Source organism: Cataglyphis hispanica, chromosome 1 (assembly GCF_021464435.1).
Source record: "Cataglyphis hispanica isolate Lineage 1 chromosome 1, ULB_Chis1_1.0, whole genome shotgun sequence".
Lineage (NCBI taxonomy): Eukaryota > Metazoa > Arthropoda > Insecta > Hymenoptera > Formicidae > Cataglyphis > Cataglyphis hispanica.
The window spans coordinates 19071892-19090542 of record NC_065954.1 but is presented as its reverse complement, the minus strand read 5'-3'; the positions used below and the strand labels follow the sequence as shown (position 1 = coordinate 19090542).

At 33.6% G+C, this 18651-nt stretch overlaps 1 protein-coding gene across 1 annotated transcript in view; it reads left to right on the top strand.

Annotated features, from left to right (window-relative positions):
• The window catches only part of LOC126852474 (protein pinocchio), a 36741-nt gene that overhangs the window by 17771 nt on the left and 319 nt on the right, over positions 1-18651 (top strand). Inside the window, exons 3-5 of the mRNA XM_050597315.1 lie at positions 15372-15444; positions 17300-17431; positions 18320-18449. Coding sequence (XP_050453272.1) covers positions 15372-15444; positions 17300-17431; positions 18320-18449 — 335 coding nt within the window. The remainder of the gene's footprint in view (positions 1-15371; positions 15445-17299; positions 17432-18319; positions 18450-18651) is intronic.

The window sequence follows — 18651 nt, the reverse complement described above, 5'->3', positions numbered from 1 at the left end:
TTTCTATTCGTAAAATTATGCAGGTTTACATAGCGATAAAACTGATGCAATGTACGAAACAGAACGTAAATTTTTAATATTTTACGTAGCTTATTCATATGAAACAAGAGACGGGACGGAACTAAAGGATGATTCCTCCTTACTTTTACCAGGCAATAGATCGAATTTTAACCGATCTGAATTGAATGCTTATTGGAGCAAAATATCATATAAAAATGCAATTAATTATTTGCGACACATTAACATAAAAGCCGTTAGCTTCCTGTTCAGGATAAACGTTCCAGATATTAAGTCCTTCCATCAACGTCAAGATGTACTCGTTTTGGCAAGGTATTGTATTATATTTGGTAATATAATATATAATTCGTAATTTATATTTTATAAAATGGATTGTATCTATATTACATACATTTTAACATAAGTATAAACATATAGTTAAAATTAAATATTCGTGGATCATAATATCTGAGAATATAATTAGATTTGCCGAACGTGTTTACACGATAAATCTTGATCCAGTGAATCTCGAGATGAACAAATTTTATATAACGTAAGAAAATGAGCATTAAACATCATGCAAAGTAATTTAATTCAGTATCGTCGCGACATATTTAAAAGGCATATATATAAAATAAATTTATGCAAAAAAATAATTTTTTTTTATTTTTAAATTAATTATTAATTAAGCGATTGATATATTATTACTTTTTATTACGTTAATTTATTTTATTATTTTAATTGAGTTTTAATAACAATTTACGTCTTATTATGTAAAACTGTGATATATTTTTTGAAAGTTTATTGTATAATATAGTTGACGTAAGAATTCTGGCTAAGTTACTTGATAACGTCTCGACATTTATGCAATGACTCGTTTAATTCATCTTATGTACTTGGCGTCGCGACGCTATCGCGTCGCTTGTTAACTCGCAACTTGCCTTCGAAGCTCGTGGCGATGATTACCATAATTAATGTTTTCGAGAGAACTTGCGAGTACGTAAGTACACGCCTCCGCAGGAGCCTTGCGTTTATATATATTTTATCACATATTCCTCCGTTATAATAACGAGAATTATTTGAAAACATATCTTCGTGACGTAAGAATATCTTAGGAAATAATCGCGACGTAAACTTTATGTAATTTCAACTCAATCACTTATATTGTACAAAATGTATCCACTGTATCGAACCGATAATACTGCCAATTAAAAACGAATTTCTCTGAAAAATTGTACATAAATCCGGATTTTATATTGCGTTATTTATTTATAATATTAATATTCGTGTATTGCCAAAGTAAAAATTATAAATAATTTGATTAATTTTAATCAGCTGTGCAACATGTTCGGAAAAAAACATTTTTTTTTTTATTTTATAAAATCTTTTTTCCATTAAATTCACACGAAATAATCAGTTCATAAATTTTCTTGAAAAGAAAGCTGTTTTAATCGAAAATATCAATGTCTTTTTGATGATAAATTTTTGCAAGTAATGTATTAAATAGAATAAAGACAAGAGCTCGTTTTTCGGTAATTTATCTGATTAACTTCAATCGAGATCGGAAGTTAATAAAACTTGACAGGCGCTCGTCGTTACACGAAAGCACGGGATGAAAAATATGTTAATCTCCGGTATCACGAGACCGCCAGCTCTCACGTGATTTTATCACATGAAGAGCATAGTGAACAGCGTGAATAATTATTGCTTCATATCGCGATCGAGACAATTACGAGGAACCAGATATGAGCGTGGCTTTTATTACGCGTTAAATTATCGCTCGCAAACTCGACCGTGGAATAATTTTTTGCACCCAGAATTATATGCTATACACGGATCATCAACCGCAAAACTAATCAGAGTATTAATTTCGAGTGCGCATACATGGCCTATTTAGCTATTGCAATAATTACTTATTTGATAATAAATGTATACGTTATTTTATATATTATAATTTTATGACGAGACCATACGTCGACGATACTAATAGGAAATAAGTATTTTTACTGCACTTTTCGAATTTTTGATATAAATTATAATCATTTTATAATCTTTTAATGCTATTTCAACAATATGTTTAAAAAATTTAATTACACTTCTGTGCTTTTGTGTTTATTATATGTATTTTATTTGTGTAATTTTGTTTTTTTTTTTTTTGTGTAATTTATAAACTAATAATTTTTTCAAGGGAAAATATTGTTAGACAAATAATTGTGAAAAGTTATAATTTTTTGCAGTTATGATACATTTTATCGGCGACATTAATAAAAATTGATTGAAAATTAATACTCTTAATAAAGAGAAAAATTTTACTCTCATAAAAAAATTTGTTAAAACTTTCAATCAATATTTGAAAAAATCATGCGAAGTCATTATTTGATAATATTAAATAATTATACTCAACGAAATGACAACGTTATCTCTACAAATGTCGTAATTTTTGACGCACTATAAAATTGTGGATTTATGATCCAGAAATATGATTTCGTTCAAATATGATTATATGAATTATTTTTTCATAAAATTATAGCTTACATTTGTAATTTTTATAATTTATTAAACTTCTTTTTCAGATTAATCGCAGTGAAATAAATATAAATTCCGCATGTTTGTGATGACGTCATTCAATTATTAATTACGTCGCGCCTGTGTTATTCGATTGTAAAAAATCGCTTGACGTTCTTAGCCGTTTTATAATGATGTCATGCGATGCTGCTTATGACGTCGTTCCGGACTCACTGACCAGTGACAAGCGCAATATCGATCGAGAGTATATTATTATTTTACCTTGTACGTCGTAAGGGACTTAGTATTACAGTTTTTGCATGGTAGAGATTAATAAAGGAGTGGGAAGTGATTTGCGCTTTAATGCTCGCTACGGGAAAATTAGAAAGCATCGTCGGATGCGTATGTCTTATATGTTACCTATAAGAAAGAGAGAAATAAGAACGTGATGACTCGTGACATCCTCGTGCGTTCGCAAATAGATTGAGACGTGAAAAAAATGTGCGGGTGTCGGCACGTGTTTCCACGTGTAGGCTGCTTGAATGCTTAGCACGGCAGTCTCCTAGTCTACTTCATCGTGTAATACATACATATAAGCGCACACGCTCGAACGTTGAATGGTCCTCTTTGCACGTGTCTTGCCAATTCATCGGCCACCTACAGATGTTTTTTTTTGTACTCTGCCCACTCGTGAGATTGTAAATAATAGTTACACCACGTGTACAAAACAGCCGCGGAGAAAGCTCGAGTCTTAGGTCAAACAGATAAAATGGATTGAGCAAGATTAATGTATTAACGGGTATAAAAGCGTCGAAGAAATATTGTATATATCAGTTTTCGGCGACATTGTTATCGCAAGAGTTCTGATATTATTTAAGACGCATTATCGCGAATTTATCTATTGTATATGCGTTGATATGGCTCGATTGTATCTTAGAGGAACAAATATTTTCTATTATCGTTTGATTGATTATTCAATTTTTTTCTTGTTTTGAAAGTTGAACTGTGAAACTTACTTAATGTAAAGCATCCATCAAACGGCTTTCTTTTACTGTGATATTTTTTTCATAGAGGAAAGCTACCTCATAATTTTGTCGCGAATTATCGATCTTGTTTAAAGTGGGCTTATAAAGTCCATTACAGCCAATCAAAATTTTACGAGAAGCTATTTTCTGCCTGATGCTCTTTACACGCCCTTTACATTCATAATCAATTAAAAAGTCTCGGAAATCATTGACAAAGGCTTACAGACCTGGAATTTACCTGGAAAGTGAATATTTTTAACGCTTTACATTATAACGGACTCTTAACCTTTTCCACGATGTATCATTGTTGAAAGCCTCGTGACCTCAACGTACGTGCGCATATTATTCAACCTATTAGACAAAGGAAAAGTGAGAAAAAAAACTCCGCGAATCGTAGGAGGAAAGTCCATTTTTTTTCTTCTTCCTTTAATTTTTTAACATGAACGTCGTTATATCCGGTGTATTGGTAGTTAATTAACTCGGCTAGTCATTAACTCACTCGGCAAATTAGCTGCAGATCACGTGACGGATACGCCGATGGAAAAGCGAGTACAATTATCTTGGATGGAACATTTTGGAAGGGGAATATCAGTGCCATTTGTAAGAAAATGACATCGTATTTGAAGTAAAATGTTAATAAAATTATGCATATGTATATCTGCATGTAAATTTGCATGATATATTCGATCTTTAAGGCCGCAGTTGCGTATGCAACGTTTTGACGTGTTTGACACGCGGGGCAAATTACAAAATCGACAATTATCGTAAGTTGTCGGCAAACACGCTTGATAAGTCCGATAAATCGTAGCGAGATATAGATCATTGATATCTGCGCTTTTTACGCCATCCGGTTGTGATCCAATAACATATCAACATTGAGATTGTAGCTTTTATATTTTATCGCCATCACATTTTGCCATCTATTTATATATCGATGGAAAAAATAGAAATTGTGTTTGTGAATTAATTTTCTATCAATCTTTCTTTAACAGTAATTTTAGCGGAAGCAATTAGGTGAAGTTATATTTAATGTTAAAAATTAAATTGTTATTTCCAATTTTTAAAATGTCAATAAGAATCTTATTTTGATAATAAATGAAGCGTTTTTTAATTTTTAATATAATGTGATGAGCATGTAGAGATACAAATACATAACATTGCGATAACATTGCAAAAGATTGTTATCAAGTAATAGACATCAAATCTATTACTTGTAAATTGTATTTTTATTTTTTATCAGACAGTTTAGTACTCTCACCATGAATATATTATTTTATAACATATTGTTTAGCTACATCCCGACGCTTTCTAAACATTTGAAAATGTCAAACTATGTGTGTTGCAAAGGTGAGAGAGTCGTCTATGCGAGAGATCGAGCGCTTCTCTTCGTTCTATTCCTTATCGTTCTATTCCTTATCTTGCGTTCCGTTTCCGAGAAGCGTTTCGGCATATTTTTCCTTTCATTCCACAAAGGATCTTAGTCTTATCCTTTGAAATTTTATCCTTCGAGAAAGTCGCAGCGTGAGAACTGTCACGCAAAATCGTTCTCGGCGGAAAATCGATAACTCGATATCTAATCGGCGAACTTTGAAGATTATCGAGCTGGAACACCATCCGCATCGACAGGACTAAAAAATAATACATGTTCGACTCTTCTCGATAGTTCCGTTCCCATGAATGGCATTCGGATTTCTTGCAAACCCTTTCTTCGCAATCTGTTCCCTTTCTCGACTCTCTTATAGGAGATATTACAATTCGCAATATCCATTTTAATGTTATATTGTCCGGGACGAATTTAAAAAGTTCACGTTATTTAAAAAAATAAAATTTGAAATAAATTTCTTGCAGTTTATTTTTTCTCATGACTTCTTTTTAGATAAAATGTGCTATAACTTTCAATATTTATTTCAATGATATATTTTTCAAAGTGAACTTGAGACAATTTGAGGCAATATAAAATATCAGACAAGATATCATAATGATATTTTCAACTAATTAGAATTTTTCTAATATAATAATATGATTTTCTAAGATTAAAACTCTTTTCTGATCCTTTTCTCGATTTTTTTACGTAGGAAGTATTGCAATTTCCAATATGCATTTTAATGTCATATTATCCAAGACAAATTTAAAAACTTCATTTATTTAAAAAAATAAAATTTGAAGTAGATTTCTTGCAATTTATTTTTTTAATGATTTTTTTTACATAGAATGTGCTAATTTCCAATATCTATTTCAATAATATATTTTTTAAAGCGAACTTGAGGAAATTTTCATGTTAATAAAAAAATATAAAATAGACGAGATATAATAATATTTTCAACTAATTAGGACTTTTTAATATAAGTTTTTATCACATTAGAATTTTTTAATATATATAAAATATTCTATATTAATCCCTCCATTTTCTCAAGCTTTTAATAATACTCTCCAATAATAATGCTACAAAAAAAATCAGCATCAATTTTCAAATTATACATATGTCAAAGACCAATTCGCTGCACGAGCGAGCGCATACTGCGCCGCATCGGCAGAGGCAGAATGCAGAAGCAGAATTCTTGTCGCGCTTTCCCCACTCTTGGAACATCTCCCCACCGTCGTTCAACCTATACCATACTCATATAAGGACCCCGCCCGGACGTGGGGCTTCAGTCTGATCCGTGACGCCGTTGAGAGTGGTTGTTCTCGACGTTTTACTTGCGAATATCTCGTACGATTTCCGTTCAATTGTGACCGTTATTAGGACGCGCCGAAGAGTTGCAAACAACTCTCAATCCGACACCTACAAACGTCAGTGTCACAGCTGTTCGCTAGCGCGAGATCGCATTTTTCCTCGACGATTCGATCAGGAGAGAAAGAGATACATAGACAAGTAAGTCGTATATTCATTTATTGTGGCTCCCTTTGCAATTGTATGAGTGAGAGAGAACGACAGTGAGAATGACGTATCGACGAGAGGCTTGGGGCGCGAGATTCCTGCGTGAGTTAGGGGCGACCACCGACGCGCGCTGCCTTTAGTTAGACGAAATTCCCTTTGATGTATCCGCGGAATGGAAAAAATACTCGGAGCAAAATCTATATGAAATTAGGACGAAGATGATTCTCTCGTTTTATTTCGCAGATCGATTTTTCACGGATGTGCCTTACCGCAAAAAAAATCTCGTAAAACTAAATTTTTTTTTTTTTTTTTTTTCATTTTTACCTCAAAGCGAATATTAATCATGTCACCGAAATAAGATCTACCTATTTGTTTAATTTATTATTAGTTTTTTATTTTTCAAACACTGTATCGTCTGAGAAAAGATTGAAAGATGCTAGTTTCGTGTACAAAAGTATGCAATTATTAGCAGACTTAGACTTTTATTCACTTTCTCATTAATATGCAATGTTTTCCTGTATCTCTTTCATAGCAGGCGTGGGCCTGATTCTTTGCGTAGCAGAAGCTGCGTAATTCCGTTCTTTTGATATATCCGCGATGACTCTCGAAGAGACGCTTTCACCACGATTTCGTTCTGAGAAAGCTGACAAGGGAAAGAGAGAAGAAAGATAGACTCTCTTTTTATGTCGCAAGATCGAATTACGCAGTAAAAACGACGATACACGTTATATGCATCTGTGTGTGTGGGCGCCAATTGTAGTCGTAAAAGAATGACATGACAGGAAAAGAGGGATAGTTGACGAGTTTTAACGTTATTACAACAAATTCGAATGACACAATGCTTACACCAACGTACACCATAAATCTTGTCCGATGCCATAAATGGCAATGCAATTTACGTCCATTGTCAGCCGTCAAAATGGAATTTCGTTAATAGCTTGAAGCAATCCTTCAATAGGTAAAACGAAAAAAGAAAAAGAGATATGTGTATCTAATTTTTGACTTTCACACAATATTTATTTTTTGCAAAGATTTCAAGATTTTCACGCCAATTGTCAAAACAATAATTTTTAATGAAACACAGAATAATGCACTGCTGCAAATTAAATAATGTCATAACAGTCGTCTTTTTTTTTTTTTCACGCGTGAAAATTATAGCACGCGATATTATCATTTGTCATTGAGAGCTTGCCAAAGCGAAGAATTAAATAACCGGATAATAACCGGGGTGGCCGAAGGACGATAATCTCCGGAGAGATGGCTTTATTTCCCGTCTAATCGTTGCGGTAACAGCTAGAGCACGAGGATTTTTTTTTTTCTCGCTCCGCTTCGTAGTGGTTGCGTTGCGACGAACGAACGACCGACCGAATGAAGAGCGCGAGCTTGTGAAGAGAATCAATACTCTTGCGTGCGAGACGAGCGGGTTCTTCGTTCGGCGCCCAACTGGCGGCCATCGACCGGAAGATTGCATCGCGGAAGTGCATTTTGCACGCTTTGTCGGCATCGTGGAAAAATTCTTGTGAAAACTTCCGCTCGATTATTACAATGAAAACACAAATTACTAATCTTTTGTATAATTAAAAGATTAAATCTTTTAAAATTAAATATAAATTAAATTATAATATATTAAATTATATTTAAAATTAAATATTCAAAGAATATATAAACATAATGTAATGTAAAATTAAAATCTTAAGAGATTACGATATTTAAATAATTTTTTTTACATAATTAAATTGAAATAAAATTATCTGACAGATATATTGTTTTTGATACATCTTGTGTAATTATATGTATATATTTGAAATAAGAATTAATCGGATTTATCGAAAACGTACATGTGACAGGCTCACATTGACCCTATTTCATTCGAGAATCAATCGAAAGAGACGATCGGTGACTCGTCGGTTGGCAAACATCGCAAACGTAACTTTAAGTAGGTATACCACTTTCAAAACACAAATGGCGCAGTTATCGGCTACGAATGCAACGAGGTCAATCCTTCTTGTCGTCAGCTTCTCTCGTCGCGAATGTAAGAAGCGACATCGGGGAACCCGTTATGCCACTGGCATGGCCGCGAACGTCCGAAGGCGGAATTTTAATTTCTCAATCCTGTTAACGCTTCGCGACATTCCAGCGTTCTGCTGCAATTGCACGACTGCTTTCTATCCGTCGATATGCAAAACGCAGCGTGCGTCCTTTATTATACGAGTAGATTACGTGAAAAAACAATTTATTCATCCAACAGAATAAATCTTCGGTAAGTTAAAATGTCAAATTTTATTAAACATCGAATTTATTAAACATCGATAATTACGTGATTTTTTTTTAAATTTTACGGATTAATAATTTTTTATTTCACCAACATTTACTGCTATTATTTAATTTATTTTTGCGCGACTTTGTAACTCTCTTCTCTTGAGGGGGAGGGGGGGGGGAACCTTCCCTTTTACTGATCGGTCTCGAGCAAAACCGCAAGCTGCTTTCGCACTTTCGCATGGAAGCCTCCTTCCAGCCGACCTGATTCCATCCCGGCGCGACCTAACGCGCATCCATCGTTGTGTACGTGTATGCACGTGTGTGGGTGTTATCCAGAATAGCCCGGTGTCGATCGATATCCCGATACGCCCCCGCGCCGCTCCGTCCGTACCAGCTCCAGCAGCGTGGGTTGTTGGCCTGATTTTCACCCTACGGAAGGGCGATGGGAAGCTGCAATTCACGCTGCCCTCTCGCCGCCAACGATGGAAATCCTAATATCGACTATTAATTTGTAAACATTGAGGGAAAATCCGGATAATGGAATTTATTTTATTTTATTTAACAAATTTTTTTTCCCTTCCCAATCTTCTGACATTTAAAGGTCGATGTTTAACGAAAAATATTAACAAATATATTCAGGGAATTTATAAAATATATTTCAGTGTCACACATAAAATTTAAATTAATTAGTGACATAATATATTTACGTTCTCAATTTAATCTTTTTGAGAAAATGCATTTTTTTTTTTTTACTTTAAAGAGAAATAATGGATTTTTGACTCTAGCGATCCGCGAATCGCCAGTCACTTGCATTTCATCGTCTATTCCCGTCGAATCTAAATGGAACGAAAATACCCTCGTGTGGACGGGGTAGCCTTTTCTTGGGCCGGTTGCCAACGATTCGCGGACTGGTTTCACATGCCGGAGCAAGTCGGAACGAGCGAATGTGTCTCGAGCTAATCTTAGGATTTAATTGTTCGCGAGAGAGAGAGAATAGATCCGTGGCTAAGAGAGCTCACCTTTAAGGGAATCGTATCGTGCAACGTGAACCTACGAGATTCATTTAAAACTAGATAAAAGAAGATAAGAAAAAAGAATATTACTATTAAATAATTTATAAATAATCTATACCATTTTGCCATTAAATAATTTTGATACGCGGAATTTGAAATAATCGTACAATTTCGACTCGAATAATTGCATTCGTCAAATAATTAAACAAGTTAATTATATTAGCAGGCAGAAATATTTTTATAATTCTCAGAATAAGTTAATTATTTTTTCATTTCGTTTACTTGATTTTTTTAAATAAAATGATTTGCATTTTTTTTTTTGGAATACATATGCAACAGCATTCTAATTGAAGTTATTAACGAAAGGATATGATCAATTAGCAAAGCCAATTAGCAAGTTTTTTGAAGATGACTCAAATGGAAAAGTTCGGAAAGAGAGATTTGTTCCTCGCTAATGCGTTCGTAATTATTCGTTTGTACTAAATATTGGAAAATTGGTACTTTTTACGGAAGTACTTAGCGTTAATTAACGAGAATCCCTCATTTTCCAAAGTCATTAATGTAGATATTAGTAAAGTAACATGAACACGGATGTTGTTAATAGTTAGTATAATTGTTGAACACGGAGATTAATAATAGTTTATCAATTATATATGCAAATGAAAATTGCTGATCTCTATAAAAAGTTACTCTATAATTTTTACATTTAATGAGTTTTTTAGCGATTGAAAATCATATCTCTTAGCTTGTTCAAAACATGCTTCTCACGCATACTCTTATCCTTCTAATAATTCTTTCTAATTATTTCGATCTTTCAAAAAATTCTGTCAAATATAATAGATGGCTTTAGCGCTCACACATCCTGCATTTTTTGAAAGAGTGACATCGATCATAGCAAATGTTATCGTAAATCGATATATGCGTCTGCTCTTCTCTCTTCGAGAAGGGACGTTATAAATAATCTCCAACGACGTCACATAACATCGTGCAATTGACGTTATCTGTGTCGTCGCGGTTATGGCGTCATTCATCTAGCGAACATAATCCTTCGTCACGGAAAATCTGCTTCATAATTCAAGCTACGTCGTCGTAAAAGATAGACGAAATGATTTACACCCGCGGCGCTATATTGGACTTACATGTGGCGATTTCGGCCGGAAAAAAAATTTGTAGAAAGAAAGGCAAAGAACCTTCGGAGAATTTCTATATTAAAGATGTCGACAAATAAACTGTCTAAAATCTTGTAATGTTTTTTTCTCTCTTTAATATCATTGATATTTATTTTAAATATCTATCTATTAAATATCTTCTTCCGTTGAAGAATTTATTTGATAATTGCAAACTTGATAAGGTTTGCTATGACGCATAAGTAACAATTGCGAAATATTTATTGTGTTTGTTGCTGGAAGCTATCAATCTTATCCGATAATAACTCGATCCGCTTATAGGATTATCTACTGCAGGAATAATAATTGCAAATGTGAAAAGAATTAAATTGCATATACACATTCGAAAACGAATCAGGAATGACATTAATATAATCCGGTTATTTATGGTTTGCAGTGTCTATAGTTGCAGTCCATAGTTCTATTTTTGTAGTCAAGTATCATTAATATCTTACGCTGCGTCGCGAACGGCCTGCCGCGAGGATCTCACTTTATTGTTTGTTATTTTTTGTATTCGGTATCAGTTTTCATTCGCATTCTTTTTATCACCTGATCTTTTCTGCGGAAATTCAAGAAATCGGACGACTTTTTTGCAAAAGGGGTAGCTTTTCTTATTTTAATTTCTCTTTTATTAAAATAATTTACAAACTTTCTGGAATTAAAAAGATCGATTATATTTATTTTTGTAATTAATATTGTTTTCTAATTAACAAAGTATAATTATAATAAATAGTGCGATCTTGACATTTTCGAAAATGAAGACTCTGAGAATGAAGTCATAGATTTATTTTCGAAATTCTTTTGACGTCGTTCGTGAAATCACACATATTACTTTCGTCTACTTAATTTACTGACTAACTACTGATGACTCACTGTCATCAGACACGTTCAATATGGCCGTAGTTGTGACATGTTTCCATAATTCTCGTACACAATGCGACGAGTACGCATTTATTTGTCAAAATTATCAAGTAGCAGAAAGAAATAGCGGTTCTTGATCTTTGCGGAACTTTTTCCCAATCGGTCACGTTGGCTACTTTCTCGAGATAAATTTAAAACACATTCTAAATAAAAACGTTCGTTAATATCTTTAAACAAATGATAATATATGATACTTATTAATAATTTATATCTATATATTAGATAAGATATTGTTGACTTTAATAATAAATATGTTATTGTTGTGACTCTCCATAATTGCAAAGTGCGGTTTTTTCGAGTCCTCGCGCCTTACATATAAACAAGATTACCGGGAGATTATATTTTTTATACGACATTGCGGTCAGACGACCATAATTTTATTCAATGAAGAAAACGATAATAATCGCTCGAGATTGGTTACCGTGCAAGCGACGACGCGTGGAGAAAAAAAAATGTGGTCACATAAAAGTTAATACATGCAATTGTGCGACGGAGCGATTCGAAAAAGACGTGCGAAAACATAATCGAAGAAATGAAAACATTTCCGGTAAGGATAAATGTATCTCTGATGTATGTATCTTATTCGCGGTGATAAAGTCTCATCGCATCAAGAGGACATACCCGTTTGAACTGTCATCGAAAAATGAGTGCATTTTCTTTAGATTTTTTTGCAGCACAACGACTTGATAAAAAACTTTGTATTTTTTTAAATATTAATATAATATTATTAAGTATTTAAATAAAAATTCTTAATTTAAATGTTTTTTTATAGTTATGCGAATATTTGCAGATTTATATTTTCATGTATGGTATGCATGAAAACTCAAGCTATGTTTGACTTCAAATTTTGAATGCGAGCTTCTAATAAGATTTTGCATCTGTTAAGGAAGTTTTTTTTAATCCGATTTCTCATTAAAAAAAAAAAAAGAAATTTTTCAATATATTGTTTTTTTAAATTAAAAAAAAGCGCTTAGGTAATAGATAACTATTAATATGTTTAATAAAAAAGAAACTTGTATTTTTGATTTTGGATATGAGCGAACGGATTTTCACGTACATCGTGCAGACATATAAAATTAGAGGAAATCTTCAAATATTCGCATAAGTTTAAAAAAAGAATTTTTTTAAGCTGGAAATTTTTATTTAAATACTCAATAATATTGTATCAATATTTTGTAACAAAAAAAGAAGTTTTTATCAAATCGCTGCGCTGCAAAAAAAAATCTAGAAAATTACTCATTTTTCAAACGGATACATATCCCCTTGAGTCGATTCGTTCATAGAAAAATTCGCTTTCGCAAAATAATGCACAGTTCCAAGAACTCTGCTCGTGGGTGTGTTCTCGTACCACGTCGTACGAGCGTGGTCGCGCGATAAACCTTTATCAGCGATCAGACTTGCAATTTGGCATATTATCCTGCTCGCGTTATCGGCGTTTCAATCCGCTCGATTCACTTTCATTGGATCGCTGTTATTAAAACGTCGTCTCGATCCAGGACTTAAGTTTGCATTCTTGCGCGTCGACTCAAGCCGATATATGTATATCGATTATTACATCTCGAGGAATGCCGGGAATTCACGCGGTCGCGCGGCATGATTGGTTTTATCAGCGATTACGCTATCGCGGTTAACGAGAATCTGACGCGCGTGCACGCATATGTAATACGCAGTTCCATGGTCCCCTGAAGGTTTAATAAATGCAAATGCAAATCGATCGACTCGATGAGACGTGTAGTATTAACGATAAGTGATGATATCGATCCTATGTTGTATGTAAACTTTTAATACAATCTGCGACGAAACACGAATCGATAACGTATATTTGCGAGTAATCAAATCTCTCGTTTGTCCGCGACTCACTCTCGTGGAATCGCGAAACTAACACGACACATTTTCTTTTTCGAACGAAAAGTATATAAATTTTTTTTTACATATTTAATAAAAAATCGCCAAAAAATATGACGGATTTTAAGAATGTCGATGATAAGAAAGTTTATTTAAATATCTTGTATTTTTGTTTGACTTCTTCGCTTACGCACGTTTAAATCAATAGTATCTGGAGAAATAGTGTCTATATAGATGTGTTTATTAATTTATGCCAGCGATGCGACGTTATTTATTTCTACTGTGAATCAGACGGAGAATGTTGAAAGAATTCCTTATCTGACGCCATTTGTTAATTTCGAACTCGGATCATTTCATTCGTAGTGAAATATCCGTGTCTCTGACACGTGTCAGTCACAGAAAATCCTTGACTCTCTCTTCACTTGCCTATTGCAAGGCTATCGACGACTTTATAATCGATCCATGATTTTGTAACAAGTCTCGGCTAATTTATCGAACCATATCCTCGATTATATCTGTCTATTTTTTTTCCCTTTTATTATACGATCGACGTTTTTTCTTTTGCATTTACCGCTCTCTATCGTGAAAATTAATTTTACTTTAAAAATAAAAGCAGTCATATAGAGCGTTATTTTTCCGCGTTGATTTTATAGACAAGTTTCCTGTTAGATCAAGCGGAAAATTAGCGAAACGAACAATAGGTAGAAAATGCAAAGTCGTCCTTTCGTCCCGTGATTACGCAATTTATGATGGAAACCGAGGTGCTTTATCAATATCGTCGACCACACGTATATTGGTCTTGTTGACTATGCTTTCTCGTAGAAAGTAAAAGCACGCCGGGGTTTCGTGCCAAGGTGAGATCGTGGTGAAATCTACTCTTGCAAGTATGTCCTTCGTTCGTTATCGTTATACATACAATATATGTGATGTTAACCGCACACACACACACACAGGGTACCTTAATAAATCACTAAACATGCATGTGATTCTCTATAATGCAACAACGTTATATGTATTATAATAATTTTTTTTATATATACACGATGTTTAAACTGTAAAATTAATTCTAGAATTATCTGACATAAATAATCGAAGATTTCTGTTGAATTAAATCTATGTAAAATATAGATTTTCTTTATTATGTTTATTTATTTTTTATTCTTTTTATTTGTTATTTATTTGATTATGATTTTACAAAAATGATTCTGTAAAGTCGTAATAAAAACTTTTACAGAGTCACATGTACGATATACTCCCGGAATCTAAATTTAATATCTTGAAATATGAAAGGCTTACATATATGTGGAATATTAATTGTTAACCTTGGCCTTTGTCGTCGCATATCGATTCTAATAAAAAATTCTAAGGCAAATTTCTGCGAAACTTTCTGCGTATGCATAGTTATGCGCGTTATGCACCTGATTATATCGTGTCCGATGCGAACGTTGATAGTTTAAGAATGCTCGTTATCAACACTATTGGCTTCTGGGGATTTCCAGTGAATCGTTATTTACATCGAGAAATCCTCGAAAGAATATTCTTTCAAACAGAATAAAAACGCCTATAATTCGTTGAAAATTTTTCACCTTTAACAAAAACTTAAAACTTAGTAATTATCGATATCTCGCGCCTCTTTCGTAAGAAAAGATCGTTTCTCTTAATATTTTAAAGAATTATTCATTATCGCTCCCGGTTTTGTAAGAATGATGATGCGACTGGAAATGACTGTAACTATAAATATTTTTTCTCATTTATGTTTCAGTACCCATTTATCAGTGCAACATGTCGGTCACTTCCGTGCAGCCAGCCACAACCGAGAGCCTCTCCCGCCACGGGTGAGTAAATTGAATTTTTTCGCGGATAGCCGCGACTTATAATTCCAAATGTCTGTCCGACACATGTTCGTTTCGCTCCAACGGTTTTCCTGCTACGGAATGCGTAGATTTTACACAAATTTTTCCGTCACAGAAAAACCAATAGCTCGTTCATATGAATCTTATCTCGCCACATTGAAATATTCCGACCTTAGTCTATCTGGCTATTTTTTTTCTCGATATGAAATATAATTTTATTTTTTATAAAATCGAGATAAAAACAAAACAGTTGCATTTTAAATTAAATATGTACGACTTATTATTTTTTAAAGTCCTCCTTCTATTAAATGTATGAAAATGATGTTTAATGATATTTAATGATTAGCATAAATGTCATATATTATATGCCTCGTATTCTTACGATTAAGAACTAGAAGCTTCGGCCGCCGTTACATAATCATATCGTCGTTTTGCAATGGTCAATTCCGCGGCTAATTAATGCTAAATGCAAACGGAGCAATCTTAAATGCGAATCGTAATAGAGAGGCAAGTTTTGCACGTTAGTCGAACCAGTGATTGCGACGTTTCCGTCGAAGTGCGCAACGCGTAACTCGACTTCCTACGTAACGCCATTGCATGCCCGTCTTAAAAAGACGGAAACATCAATCGCGATGAACGTTAAAGACATACGCTACCAAATCGAGAAAATATTATTCAACATCAAGATGAGAAAAAAATACATTTAATTTTTATTTAGAAAAGTTGATTCAATTTCTCGCGTCGTCAAAGAAAAATTATTTTTTTTCCATCGATTTAATTATTTTAGAATTTTTTATTCCACATTGATATCTTAGTGAAAATGAATCTTTGTGTGTGTATAAAATATTAATTATCAGTCGGATCGCATATTCAGTCACGTATTCAGCTTCGATTTAGGATATACATGTATTATCCGTGAAATTTTTTATTATGTTTTAATTACTCGTTTCAGTATCTCATTATATTTAATTTGACAAGACGGAATTATTACGATGCAAAAACTTATAATTGCTCATCTGGCATAATGTCATCACCTGACAATCTTACTGTTTTACGATTTACTATCATGTATGAAGCTCCGTTCTTGGTCTTTGTTCTCTCGTATATCTGCGTGACTGCGTCGAACGCGGCACGAATATGCGCATAATACTGGCTTATTGCACGGGTTGTCTATTTCACGTAGTTGTCACGTGAAAGAAGCGATTTTTTCCTCATTATCATATACGCACACTCGTTCGAATTAACCCACGGGCAGTTTTTTTTTCTTCCACCGGCAGGTTCAAGGTAGTTTGCTCCCGTATCATCTTTTAATTTCGATAAATCGTAGCTCTGGAAATTGTTAAGTAATGTTTCTCGCAAACATTTAGAGTCGTCGGACTTTTGCTCTTTCCCTTCTCGCCATAATATCCCTCCATACATCGCATTTTTTTTAAAATAATATATGGTCTGTGCCCGAAAGAGATATACATACAAAGTCCTCGGTATGATTGAGGTCGACGTTCTGTAACGGAATTTTTTACGGCCGATCTAATTATAATGTATGATTAGAGTTTACTAAGTAAGTGCTTTTGTCGAATTAAATAAATCGAATTTGAAAACAGAAGTAGAACGACAGTATTAATCGCAAAAAATTAAGTAAGATTGTTGAATTTCCTATCGAAAAGGATTTATCGCGCGGCGAAATTTATTTCAAGAAATTAATTGATTTATTGATAATAATGCAATAATTTTTATCACCATACATATAATCATAAAGAGTCAGAAAGAAAATAATTTTGAATTAAATACGAATTTTAAATTGAACGAGTAATTCATGTAGATTTTTTTCGATTTGCAGGAGCAACATCTCGTTATCCTGCCATAGCTTGTGCGGCAGCTTGGACGACTGCCTGTTGCAGGAATCGCATCAGTACCACGACAAGATCCTCACGATCGAGGAACTGCGCGCCCAGCTGAACTCCTGCTTTACGTAAGTCTCACGATTGATTTTTGCTCTTCGTTCGCTTTGCGATATACATATATATATATATATATATATATATGTATGTATGTATGTATGTATATAAATCAACCGCGCAGTTACATCCGTGTGGGGAATTCTGTGATAGTGGGAGAATTAATCAGGAATTACGCAACGTAATTGAGTGACGTTGCTGTCTAGTCAATGGAATCCGGTACGATCCAGAGTACAATAATTCCAATTCGTCGTGCTGACGCAATTATGTTCAATTTAATTCGAGATTTTTCTGGTGTAAACATTTGTGAATTCAACGAAAAATCAGAAAAAGCGTTTAAAATCATTTTTTTTTTTTTTTCTGTTTGAAATTTTTGGCATAGATGTAATATTTGGATAATATTTGGAGATCAAAAATCTTGCTAATTTTATTAGATTGTGTTATCGGTCATAGAAACGAGACTAATAGATATATCTGGTTTATCCAGTGATAGTTGACGCGATTATTCGGTGGGTCGACATTTTCGGTGCAGTCTGCACGATGATAACATGCAATTATTTTCGCAAAATAATTTCATCCAATTAATTAAAAATGTTTAATTTCCTAAAAGATATCTCTCTAGTCAGAGTAGAAAATCTCTCTTCTTTTTTTCTCCCTCTCTTGAATTTTAGGAAATCCAATAAATTTTAGATTTTATATATTTATTGATTAATACGTAATTCTCTTATCTCATAAAAATTTAGTATTATATATTGAGAATTTATAAAATATTTTTTTTTCCAACGACAGTTTATTGCGATGCAAGTCGCCAAGTAGAACTCATGATTCTTATACGAGCAGTCGCTCGTCTCGCATCTGACAACTTATATGTATTCACAACGATTATTTTATTCTTTGTACAGATGTGGTGTGTCGTGGAGCGAGGACCACGTCTCCCTAGACTGCAGCGAATGCGGCGGTTATTCCTTACAACGGCCGTGTCCGCTTTGCGACGGACGTTGTCGTACCGCGTGGAAGCGCGACCTCACCATGGTAAGTGTCTTCTTTCTCCTTCCTAGAATAGATAAAATAAATGATTCTATGTCACATTAATCGTTAACCTTTGATCAACGCGATACGCTTTACATCGATTTCTTTTTATTAAATCGTTGTTTAAATAAATTATTACCTATTACAAATCATCATCACTCGTTATTTATTATCCTTTTAACATCTTCGCGATCATGACGTCTAT